The sequence below is a fragment of the Sardina pilchardus genome, chromosome 2, assembly GCF_963854185.1.
Source record: "Sardina pilchardus chromosome 2, fSarPil1.1, whole genome shotgun sequence".
In the NCBI taxonomy this organism is placed as follows: domain Eukaryota; kingdom Metazoa; phylum Chordata; class Actinopteri; order Clupeiformes; family Clupeidae; genus Sardina; species Sardina pilchardus.
The window spans coordinates 7,147,624-7,160,405 of NC_084995.1; the positions used below are offsets into that span (position 1 = coordinate 7,147,624).

General features: G+C 41.9%; 3 protein-coding genes across 3 annotated transcripts; 1 reads left to right on the plus strand and 2 right to left on the minus strand.

Moving 5' to 3' along the window:
- Positions 1–225: 225 nt before the first annotated feature.
- LOC134100388 (transcriptional repressor p66 alpha-like) lies at positions 226–1,841 on the minus strand. The gene is made up of 3 exons (XM_062553567.1): positions 1,746–1,841; positions 1,121–1,371; positions 226–992 (listed from the first exon to the last, which is right to left on the minus strand). Exons 1-3 carry the CDS (start codon positions 1,754–1,756, stop codon positions 700–702), a joined length of 555 nt encoding a protein of 184 aa, XP_062409551.1. The 5' UTR covers positions 1,757–1,841; the 3' UTR covers positions 226–699.
- A 2,923-nt stretch (positions 1,842–4,764) lies between these two features.
- On the plus strand, positions 4,765–9,073 carry ebi3 (Epstein-Barr virus induced 3). Its single transcript, XM_062517400.1, has 6 exons — positions 4,765–4,996; positions 5,193–5,402; positions 5,671–5,788; positions 6,459–6,634; positions 7,307–7,470; positions 8,055–9,073. Exons 1-6 carry the CDS (start codon positions 4,891–4,893, stop codon positions 8,196–8,198), a joined length of 918 nt encoding a protein of 305 aa, XP_062373384.1. The 5' UTR covers positions 4,765–4,890; the 3' UTR covers positions 8,199–9,073.
- Positions 9,074–9,080: 7 nt separating this feature from the next.
- odf3l2a (outer dense fiber of sperm tails 3-like 2a) lies at positions 9,081–11,839 on the minus strand. The gene is made up of 4 exons (XM_062517401.1): positions 11,593–11,839; positions 11,067–11,177; positions 10,412–10,525; positions 9,081–10,080 (listed from the first exon to the last, which is right to left on the minus strand). The coding sequence occupies exons 1-4, from the start codon at positions 11,639–11,641 to the stop codon at positions 9,593–9,595; spliced, it is 762 nt and encodes a 253-aa protein (XP_062373385.1). The 5' UTR covers positions 11,642–11,839; the 3' UTR covers positions 9,081–9,592.
- Between the last annotated feature and the right edge of the window lie 943 nt (positions 11,840–12,782).

The window sequence follows — 12,782 nt, forward strand, 5'->3', positions numbered from 1 at the left end:
TATAGGACTTGGCTACTGTCAGATACATCCCTGAGCAGTGTGTAAAGACGCAAATATCAAACTCTTCTTACCTACATTTGGTTTACCAATGGGCTCTGCTTTGCTTTAATGCATGATTCTGAAATCTGTTATAGCTTGGTATTTATTCCCTGTAAAAGTCATCACAAATAACAGCTATTTCTGAATGCACAAAATATTTAATAACATATTTCCATAGCTTCAGAACATCAACAAAGATGGGAAAGGGACAAAACTCAGCCATCCTATAACTTTTATAAAATTATTCCATCCTATGTCATGAAATGCATCAGATGCTACTTCATTAAGTTCATAATACAAATAATACATAATATCTAATAAACAAAAAGCAGCCAGGGTTATGGCTATAATTTCCTCTACTAACAAAATTATGTTCAAAGATAACACACAGTCACAAGGATAATATGGTGCAATGTGCAAAAACCCAACCCAGTCACGGTAGCTTTAAGGTTATGAGGATGTATGCAACATACAGTATAACAATGAAGTGGCGTCATAACATCACCACACACATCTTAACAAGAACATCATCAGAAATATCTCAACAAGAGAGAGTGCATTCTGTATAAACATAATCTTACAAAGTTAATGTGACTTTGTAACATGTAAGAAACTGTACTTATGCTCACAGTAATGCTTACTGTGTTTAAGCACACCAATCTATATCCGCTGACTGCACTGAGGTAGCTGCATGGCCTGTAACCGGCCCTGCAGGAGTCGCTGCTTGGCCTCTAGCTTCATCTGCTTGGCGTGTTCAAAGGCGTCCTCCATCTTAGACGTGTGGGCCTCCACTATGGCCTTCTTGTCTTTGGAGGTCTTACACTGATCACACAGCTGGCCACCTCTGGCTGTGCTTATCGTCACACACCACCACTGACAGGTGAAGTCAGTCAAACATTGATCACAGGTATATGGGTCATAGCGAGGAGGATCCGTCTCCTTCCTCAAAGCACCTGTCACAAGGACATCACTATTTTAACAGTGCACAGCAAAAAGATGGACACACACTATTTAGTGTCAGTTTCTAATGCCATTTCCAAATTAGCCCCACACCTATTCCTATGCAATCAATGGTGCATACCTTTGGCTTTATGTTTCCTTTGCTTAGGTGAGACATTCTGTGTCTCTGTCAATCTTTTCTGCACAATCACCTCAAGACCAATCAAGTAGGTGAACTGTTGATTCCCTACATCAGGAAGGAAGTCCAGTCCTGAGGCTCGGGGTGGAGGAGGAGGAATGCTGTGGAGACTTCTCCGTAGATGCTTGTGGATTGAGTGGTAATCTTTAGCTAGATCTCCATCGTTTGAATCGCGAGCCCCAGTGAAGTAGTTGCTATATTGACAAAAAAAAAAAACAGAACATCTCCAGTCAAGAAATGTAGGCTGTCAAGTTCATTCAGTAGCCTAGTCTAGCTATGAAGTAAACTGATCAACTAAAACACACATTTAGTGATTCCAAAACATTGAAGAGAGTTGGGTGGATAAGTTAAGCTATGTAAAAGTGCAATTTACAAACGTGCGTGTACTCTTGAAAAGTATGGTTTCAGCTAGATAGCTAACCTGATGATCAGCTAATGCAGTGGATGAGTGGGCTATCATAGGCCTACTTTGCAATAAGTCGGTAGAATTGAACTGTTTTGCAGGCTCTCAGTGCTATCACTTTGCGCCGATTATTGACATAATAATTTAATTACATTTGATACTGACCGAATATCCATCTTTGAGAGGCAAACGACGAAAAAATTGTGACTGACAACTCAAGCATGCAGAGCAGGTGACGTGTGCCACTATCTGGTGTCGTTTCCTGTGCGGCCTAAGATTCTAGGTAGCCTACTAAACTTGGAATAATATATTGTCAGTCAAAAAAAAAAGAAGGGAAAAAACCAAGCAGTAATATCGATTAGATTTCTTAACTTCTTATTGTTGTTATCTTATTGTGATTTTGTAATTTGTGCTTTTGTTTTAAGTGGGCTAGGCCACCTAAGGCCACCTACCTATATATACCCACCTACGGAAATTAATTTAAAGATTAGTTAATTTAAAGATAATATTGTAAAAATACTTTAAAAAACAGCTAGGTCTAGGCTACATCAAAATGTCTATGCACTACCAACCTCGTGACGTTTGGATGGTAGCCCATTATATTCAAGTTGAGGTAATAGCTATTACTTCACACTAGAGGGCGATAAATACCAACAACATTAAAACCAGGGGTAAGATTGTCCTGCCGTTCATTAAACTGACGAAATGGCATGCTACAGTAGAATGACGTCCATAAAGTGCAAAACCTCGACCACCGATAAGGCCTCCTCCAGGTTAGTTCAGATTTATCACTGGTAATGGTAAACCGTGGATTACCAGAGAGAAACGTTGACAAAGGCAACTAAGTCTGGATAGTGCTCTTTCATAATTTTATTATTATTTATAGCATTAACCACAGTTTACTGAGGGTCAGAATCTGGACTGAATTGTAGGCTAGCCTAATGACAGGAGGAAAAGACATTCAGCTGTGTGCCTCATTACAAGCAGCACTCAGTCACTCCAGCAAGGTCTCAGCCTGAGGATGTCGATGAATCAGAAAAGGCAATCCTTGTAACTTGCTGTGCCCTGCTCCTCCTCCTTCTGGGTTGGCTAATGGCATCACAGCGACTCTCCAGGTGGTCCAGACTTTCTTGAATCTGCTGTAGCATCTCCAGCATCTTCTCCAGGTCATGTGTCTGTGTGTTGAGTTGCTCTGAGAGACTCTCTATTGTTATTTCACTACTAGTGATTCTGCCTCTCCACTGTTGGAAACATTAAAAAAAAAACAATGGGCCAAACTAGCATGAGTTACCACTGTAAACAGTAGTCACTTAGTCAGATGTGTAACATCAATGTGTGGGAGTATGTGTCCCAATCAGTGAAGTATGATACACTTCAGTTGACCTTATGTTATCTCACCTTCCAGATATAAGCTATAACAAATACAAGAAACCAATGCCAGCTGAATCCTGGGGATATCTTTGAGGGTGGTGAGATTTTAGACTTCTTTCTCTCAGTCATCTGTTTCATTTCCTGTACAGGGGATGTGTGTCCGAACAGGATCCAGAATTTCTCCCTGGCATGATCAATCAGCCCTTTCTCCTTCTCTGTCCAGCCTTTAAGGTTGTGGATCCTCAGGACTTGCAGGATGGGTGCCCACCAGGCCCTGTTCATCTGCTCGTCTGGTTCCTGTGAGCGTGAGGAGGGCATCCATGCGTCCCAGAAGACCCTGCCGTCTTCATCTCCAGGGTGCGGTGGAATTGCCTTGCTGTTATTGTACTGAAGCATCTCCAGCAGAGCCTTTTGCACATTTGTGTGGTTCACCCAAGCGAACAGGTTATATAGGCTCGAGGAAAGAAGCAGGAGAAAGGAGAGACATCCCATACACCTGATGAATAAACTCATGATACCTCTCAAGGGACACCAACTTCTCCACACTACAAGGCACCTTGGGGTTTGTTTCACAAAGCCCTTTTCATAGCACATGGGCTACCATGGAAACATACTCACTGGTGTTGAGGGGCTTTCAAGCGTGGTGATGTATACCTATAGCGTGTGACTACAGTGTTTGTTTACACTGTTGTACCTTGTGGTGTGGCAAGGAGGTGTCTCTTGTCTCCTGTTTTTACCAGATTTTACCAAATTCAAATTACAAGGATGATGTCACAATTTGTTGACATTCTTATTGTTATCACAATTAACCTGTCTTTTTCTAAAATGTAGGCTACTGCAGAAATGTGTAGAACTCAAATGCAAACATACACTTTTGACTCAAAAAAATCCCAAATCCCCTTGCACAGCCAAAGTTGGGTCGTTGGGTGCTGGTGACTTGCAGGTTTATGATTAATCACACGATTAGACCGAAAGCTTGCAACACTCAGTAAAGTTTCAAAAAAAATTTGCACAAAGACTTGAAGTGTGCGGATTCTTCCTTAAAATATCAGGTTTACGATTAATAAAAAAGAAAAAAGGATCACCGCACATCATTGGACTACACTTTTAAACTTTTATTTCTGAGCAACGCGTTTCGTCATGTGCTTCCTCAGGCTCCTGAAGCGCATGGCAAAACGCGTTGCTCAGAAATAAAAGCTTAAAAGTGTAGTCCAATGGTGTGCGGTGATCCTTTTTTCTTTTTATACTTTTGACTATTCATACGGGTACATTCGAAATCAATGACAAATTAATCATTCATATTTACAATTTGAAATAAACAGCAAATGGCACAGTCAGCAGCTGTGAATCAAGTCCTGCCAGACGCTTTCAACCAGTTCCTAAAGGATTTTGGGTTGAAACTTTCAAAATCAACGCAGATATTTTGAAATGAAAATAATTAGACTATAAACATTAGTTCCATGTTGTTTTGTGCCACTGGAAAAGCCTTAGGAAGGCACGTGTTTGTCATGCAGTTTAGTAGGTTAGGCCATCCAATTTTTGTGTAGCAGCACCCACCTCCATACATTACAGCGAACATTGTCAAAAGTAACCCAAGCTTTAAAAGCCTCCTTATGTTCACAAATTATTTTAATTGGTCCCATCAGATCATGATTAAGGAAAGGAGTTGAATCCAAATGAAGAAAAGTTTCAGCCAGGCTTTTAGTTTAAGAAGTACAAAAATATGTTTTGGAGCTGTCTATTTACTCTATCTGTTTATAAGGAAATTGTCAGTCACCTCAGTTGGCTGTTTGACATCAGTTGCATTGACACCAGAATTGATTTACTTTCTAATGATTAACCTGGGAATCATCATAGGGTACTTTTTGTTTCTGTTACGGTGAGCCACATCTCTTATTATGTTCTAAGATATATGTAAACCCAGCTTTTCTAACCCAGTATGTACAGGTGGTGCTACGTAGGTGCTTGTATTGCTTTCATTACTTTTAGTACAGGGCACTGTCAGGATTTATCAACTCAACTACTCAATGACCGACCCATGAAGGGTGAGAAATCTCCATTGTTTCACAATTTTATTCCTTCCTATTTGTCTTACTTCAGTGAAAGAATCCAGTTATCTCATTGCCGTTTGATTATCAAACAGTCATTTTAAATGCAGTGTGTGTATGCCGTCAATAAAAAATACTGTTCGCTGTTCTGCTCTCACTCTTTTTCCTCCATTTTGTCGACTGTGTCTCCCAGATGTGTATGTGGAGGTGGGCTCCGAAGTGAAAGTGCTGTGTGAAGGCGTTGCGGGTGGAGAGCCGGTGGAGTGGACACTAAATGGGTCGCAGGTGGCGTCCAGCGCTCTGTTCCATCTCAACAGCACCCGGCTGGAAGACCGAGGCGTCTACACATGCCACAGTCTCAGCAGAGGAGCTGCCATCCAACAGGTCCACCTCAAGCCTGGTTGTGAGTGCCTGAAATGGTTTGGAGAGTTAGGGCTCGGCATGGGGATCTCTATGTGTATGTGTGATGTATGAGTGTGTATGTTTTGTGTGTGTGTGTGTGTGTGTGTGTGTGTGGGTGTGTGTGTGTGTGTGTGTGTGTGTGTGTATGATGTGCTTGCTTTGATAAATGTTTATTTGTCAGATGTTGTCTTTTCATTGACAAATTCTTAGCCACGGAGATTCTCATGTATCTAAATGAAAATCATTAGTCACCCATCTGTTTCCTGCAGATCCCCCATCTCCTCCAGACATCAGATGCTGGGCCCCCAGTTATCCTATGAAGGCCTTGTGCACATGGTCACAGATAACCGAAACCTATATACCAACACAGCATATCATCACCTACGAGTAAGAAGCAGTTACATGAAATACCAGTTTCTGAAATTATGTGGTGATGTTACACAATGGCTGCATGAATGTGTACAAAATATATGGAGTTTATATTTGTGTGTGTGTGATTGATTGATTGATTGAGTGATTGATTGATTTGATTTAATGAACACATCCAGGCTGGTGGAATTTGTTTTCAGAACAGCTCTTGGTACAGATTCCAACATTACATTAAACATATAGTAGAACATACAGACACATTCATACATGATACATAGATAAGGGTCATACTGACAACAGTGTTTAGAGTTTAGAGTTTAGAATGTTTATTGCTTTGGGAATGAAACTGTTTTTGAGGCGGGTTGTTCTGGAGGCGATTGTCCTGTAACACCTCCCAGAGGGCAGTAGCTAAAAGGCGTCAGAGATTGTCTTGTGTGCCCTGCGTAGTGTCTGTTTGTGGTGGAGTGATTCAAGGGATGATAGGGGTGAGCCAATGACTTCGGATGCTCTGTTGATGATGCGCTGTTTCTTCCAGGAGTGTGTGAAGACTGCTAAACCTGTAATGGATGTAGTGAGGATGCTTTCAGTAATGGCTGTGTAGAAGCGGAGCAGGAGATGAGACCTTACTCTGATGATGGGTATGGTATTCTGTATGTCTAACATTTATTTCTTATTTTTGTTTTCTCAGAGATAGGGACTATGGAGTAATCTACCCCTGCCACATTATTCCACAGTCTCCTGACTCTCTCTGTGAAATGAAGAACCTTCAGGTTCTCGCCAGCAGACCCTACATTGTTTATATCACAGCCAGTAATGCTCTTGGCAATGCCACTAAATCAATGGTATTTGACCTGGAGGAAAATGGTGAGTTTGTGATATTACTGGAACAATCATTTATGGTCTTAGTACTTAAACCAGGTTGATGGGTTGGTTAGGTAGAGTCATTGCTTGAGACTAGTTAAACTCAAAATGAAGCCTAATAAAGCTGTTTAGTACCATTGTTGATATGCTGCTTATTATACTTCATTTCCTCAAGTCCTTGAGAGGTTCCAGAGCAGTGGTCAGTGCATTATATTTGATGTCCTTATTATATTTGATGTCCTTACTCATTTCTGTAGTAACATTTTCATTCTTCTGTTCATGTCCATCATTTTTTTTTTTTTTTTTTAAGTATACATTTTTGGGCTTTTATGCCTCTAATCAGATAGTAGAGAGAGACAGGAGAGTGAGTGGGAGAGAGAGTTGGGGTGGGATCCAGAAAGGACCACGGGGCGGGAATCGAACCCAGGTCACCAGCGTGCCCCAGCCAGTTGTGCTACGGCTGGGGCCAGTGCCCATCATCTTTGTTTTATGTCTGATAATGCCTGTCAGTCACGTGTAGGTAGGCTTTCATTTTTAATCACGAGTAGAAATAGCGTCAGAATGATTTGTTTACAAAACTTCTTTGTCAGTCATTTGTCAACACTGTAGGCTATATCTTGTGGTGTTAGTAATCTTCCCCATTTGGTGATAGTATTTGTGTGTTGCCTACTGCAGTGAAGCCAGATCCTCCAGTGAATGTGAGGGCAGTGAAGCGAGGGAGGAAGGTGGTGGTGGACTGGAATCCTCCCCCATCCTGGCCACAGCCCCAGCATTTCCCTCTCATGTACAAAGTCAGGTACTACTGGGGCAACAATCAAGAACGAGGCCACATTATTGAGGTGAGTGAGTACACGTCTTACCTACAGTGAGTACACATGTCATATCTACAGCGAGTACACATCATACCTACAGTGGGTATTGCAAATAAGTGGTTTAGTGACAAAACACAACCATTAATTTAATTTAAGTTAACTCAGAGCAAATGGTAAACCTTTTAGGTGGAGATTGTCATATGGATACCCCCCCCCCAACAAATTGAAACAAACAAATTTGAACTCTATGAACTCTATGAACTCTAACTTGACTAATTTAGCATAGCTTAATTGAAACTTAAGTGTAAATGATGTATTATCACTATCATACTGCTATATCTGAGCAAAATGCCTCAGGAACTATGACGCTTAATATGTCTTGACTTGATATCATGTGCATACATGAACTGACCTAAATATGGAGCAGAATGCAGAAAGCCAAGCATATATGTGAGCATTTTATGTTAAGTTTGTTTCAGTTGTTACATGTATTCCTTCTGGATTCACACATTTGCTATGATTATTGTAAGGAACCTGGGTCAATGAAAGGAATATACCTGTTTGTGCTCATTTTTATCCTGGGATGTGATGAATGAATATCTTGTTTGCAGGTGGATGTACATGACACTAAATCGGTCAGTCTGGACAGGCTTGTAGAGGGGCGCACCTACCACTTTCAGGTGTCTGCCCATGAGGAACTGGGCTCTGGAACAGGAAGTGAATGGAGTCCGCCAGTAGGCATTACTGTGCGCTAGTCCAGGAGCAGCGTTGCACATAAGGAATTCAGTGTTTCATAAAGGAGGGCACTGTTTGCTTGGAATCTTGCTAGTCACGTAATACCACGACAAATACGGCCGCTATTACTAACTATAACAATAAAAAAATGATGAGGAAGAAGGTGATGATGATAACTCATAATCATTATTATAGTTACATTAAATAAACCCACAATATAAATATAGAGCATATGAAGCATCTTAACTGCAAAATTGTATGAGTCCACTCAATGCTTTCACATGCCACTCTATGGCTTTAGTTCATAAGAGAACTTGACTTGTGAATAGACTTTGCTCTTTGCCCGCCATTTCAATTTGGGGTGGTTACTTCTGGTAGGCACATTAGTTAGAGCTCATGTACCTATGGGCAAATTGAATGTTCTGTGGACATTCTAGATGATCTATCCATGACCATGATGAAGTCCTATGATAATAGAAATATCATTCTTTATTTAAGTTATATCCAGAAATGTAATGCAATAATACATTAATGCCCATAACATTCAAAATCTGATGACGTGAAAGGATCATAGATTGAATCATTGAAAGTGTTGATTTTTCCACTTGATAATATTTCTTCAAGCTTTTGACCTCAGTTGTTCCTAGACAGAATATACAGTGTTTTACAACTGATTACACACATTTTCTTACACAAAATCTGTGCCTATTTTTCAGAAATCCACACACAAAACCCTCTATATGCAAAATGCCTCAAATCTCCAGCAAAATGACAAACAACATTCAGAATGTCAAAAACACATCTCTAAAGCAAGTATCGCCTCACATTATAAACACTTTTGTGACATTTTGGATTTCAACTGCAAAAACAAACGTGCATTCCTAAGGCATTTCCGGAAGCAACATTGAGCTAATGGTAAGGTGGGAACAAACAAAAATAAAAAAGACAAGTCAACTTTTTGTAGAGCATTAAGCTAAAGTCCGATTCATTTTCATTTCAAAGTATCTGCATTGGTTCCAAACATCTCAACCCGGAGATGCTGTAGGAACAGATTGAAAGGGTCTATATTCAGGCAATGATTAGATGATGTTCAGGAAAGTAATGCGTGTTTGTACAATGAAGAGTGTGAATAAGTGGTAAATAAGTATGACATTTTGATAGGTTGTTTGAAAAACGTAATTAAGAAGAGTTAGGTAGACAGTTGTGTGTGATGTTTTGCAAAAAGTGTTTAATGAATCAAAACTGTAACTGTAACTAAGGGGTCGCAACTTGTCTTATTGCACACACAGGCACTGTTCTCTGGGAGATTTCTTTGTAGTACACATTGTAAACACACAGACATCAAGTCCCTATGAAGTTGCCTTTGACAAATAAATGAGACTCATTTGCCAACACCTTCCTATTCCCAGTCATCTCAATCGAACACATCTACCACCAGAGGGGTGACGAACTCTGAGTGCCGGATGCCCATGGAGAAGGAGGGTGGGCGTGGCAGGTGCGCCACCACCTTCTCCGAGTGGTGCGTGCCCGGACCGGGCTTGCGGGTGGCGTCGTTAGGGATGGACGTGCGGCTCTGCATGGAGAAGGAGGGCTGGCGCTTCAGGTAGATGCTGGGGTCTGTGCTGTTGTACTTCCCGGGGCCCGGCGTCATGGCGAGGTCCTCTGACGGGGCGCCCGTTTTCCTGCGACTCGATATAGAGTAGCAGGGGCTGGCTGGCGTGTTGGGAGCCTGGGCGCCCAAGAGAGAGGGCAGGGTGTAGGAGTTGGGGGCGGGCACGGAGTCGGAGGCGCGGTAGCGTGTGCGTGAGCCAATGGAGTAGGACGGAGGTCTGCGATGGAGGTTCACAGGCGGGGCTTTCTCCGGGCTGTAGGCTCCTGGGCCTGGAGTCTGGAACAGGTCGGCTTCAGCAGAGAAAGAGATGGACTGTCAGAGGCTGTGCTTGACCACATGTGCCATGATTAAAAGCCAAATGGTAATATTGTCCCTTAAAGGATAAAGTGCAATGGCACCTATAATAATATAATAATAGTTCATAATAGAATAATAAGCTTTCAAGGATTGATGTCTAAATATTCCATGAAGTTGGAAGGCGAGGAGTGAACCAGACCTAGAGTGAGAGCGACAAACTCGAGCACTCAAGACACCTTAATTAATCTAGTGTCACAAAATAACTTTCAGATGCTCGATAAAACATGATGAGGCCATAGTTGGTGAAAGCCATTTAGTAGTAACCTGATCTCTTCTTCCTGCCCAGCATAGAGTAGGAAGGCGTGGCACTTCGACCAAAGCGTGTCATCTTCGCATCAATGTGATACTGAGGGCCAGGGCTGGAGTCCACAGACACCACTACAAAGTACAAATCACACTGTTATTCAACTGTAAACAGTAGCTTATTTATATATTATTGATAGTCAGAGCCCTGGCTAGAAATATCCCCTGAAAATGAACTAAAATAAACTTTTTCTAAATCCAAACTATGCATATCCAAGGGCCATTGTCCAGCACTAGGACACCTACATTGTAAAAGGTCACATCCCACTCATTCTCCCCATTTGCACTCCTGCTGATAGGTTTTTGCAGTATACCTGCCCTTAATAAATTATATAACTCGAGTGCGCCATTTGTATTTCAATAGGCAAAATCTGCTGACCTCTAGTGGATCCGATTGTATTAGAGACCCCTATTTCTCAGCATCCATCCCATTTATATTTAGAAATAATGGGCTAAATCAGACAGGCAGATACGCCAAGAGAACAAATCTCAATTCCCTTTTGAAGGCAGGTCCCATTATCTTTGTCTGGGAACGTGCCCTTATATAAATAGCACTCTAGTCAAGAGGCTCCCGGGCCGGCCGGCCTGTTATGTCACTGGAGGTGAAGTCACTCACTATTGCTGCTCATGCGGCTGTGGAACGAGTAGGCCGGGCTGCTGGGCTTGGTGTAGTCATGGCCGATGTAACCAATAGTGGGAGGCAGAGCATAGCGTCCTGGCCCTGGCCCTGAAGAAAGACAGATTCACAACACCAAACGGGTCTCTGAAGTAGGACTACCTCTCGAGTAAAAATAGAAGAAGGTCCCAAGGGCATTGCATAAGGCATTTGTTAACTTATTATTGTCGCTATTTCCCAGATTAAAAAAAAAATACAATCTGACTTGGATTAAATTGGATTCATCTGGAAACATTTGGAATGTACTCGCAGCGAATAATTCATGGCCGTTCGTGTTATGTTCTGGATTGTCACTCTATAAATGTCAAATGTGTTATCCAAGTTAGCTAATAGCTTGTGAGTTGTAACTCTGAAAATCCACAAGCTGTCTCTTTCTTTTCTCAAACAAAGGAGCGGTAGATTTATTTCTAGGAAATGCAGGATCTGACGTCCGTCAAAGTTCACTCCAGAAAACTGCCACACTTACCCCGCTCTCTGCCAGCGATCATGGGCCTCCTCTTCAAAACCTCCCCCATGGACCACCAATCTTCTTAACTGCGTCAACCCTAGCAGTGGATTGAGAAGCGTTTGTGCAACCCCTCCACTCCAACTCAACACCTCTGTGACTTTCAAGGAGCACTCCTATCCAGTCTGAATAATATATGACTTTTACGAGATGCAGAAACTCTATCCTCGTTTGAGCTAAGGGGGAAGTTTTCTGCTTAACGTGCAACTTGTTGGCAGACACATCCACCGATGAATTATGACCTTACACAATAACGCGCTGAGATAATGAGATAATGTTAAACAATTGTTTCCAAAAACAGTCTGTTGTTGAGCAACGCCTCAGATTTCAGGAAGATGCTGACATAGCTGAACTCCCCCCAGTGTCATAGAAAATCGTACCATTGTCAAAACAGACGAGAGGCATAAATAATGGACAAAATAAGTGTGAAATAGCCCAATGGAGATGACCATAGCCTAGGTCTACTGGATCTGATGAGTTTTATTGTGGCTCATGAACACCTGCACAATCCCACCCTAGAAGTTGGAGCTGGTCTCCCGTGGTGATGGGAGTGGGGTGTTCATTCTTGAAACACTGTCTGGCTGATATTGTCAGGAGGCCATTTCTCAAGACTAAATTACAGTGCAACCACAGCAGATCTCAGGTGTTGAGTATCACTATCTGTTAAGTAATCCTCAAGAACTCCGTCGTCCACTCGCATCATCTCCCCCGTCCATCACTGTTATCAAATCCAATCTCTCCAATGACCTCTCCTGTGTCCTGAGGTAGCATTACTGCACTTCGCCGCTATTGAGTTTCCATTTGAGTATGCATGAATTATTATTTCTTTCTTTTAAAAATAAATAATACAGTTTATTTCTGATGTGCTGTTCTAACCGATCTACATATTTTTCATGTCTATGCCTATCAGTTATTATCTGACAGATCTTTCACGTAGTACGCCAGCACTCAACCTCAAAGAGACAACAGAGCCAGCGGGCAAGTGTAAATGGAAACTGACCAGCAAACATGCATTAAATATTAACCACTCTAACTCTGGACCTTGAGAGCAGTGCGCAGGGGCCAGCGCAGGGGGCTGACCCAAGAACCGACGGCAGGTCAACTTTCACCCAAGAAAATTACCTTAGAATGCAGTAGTGCAGACATAACAT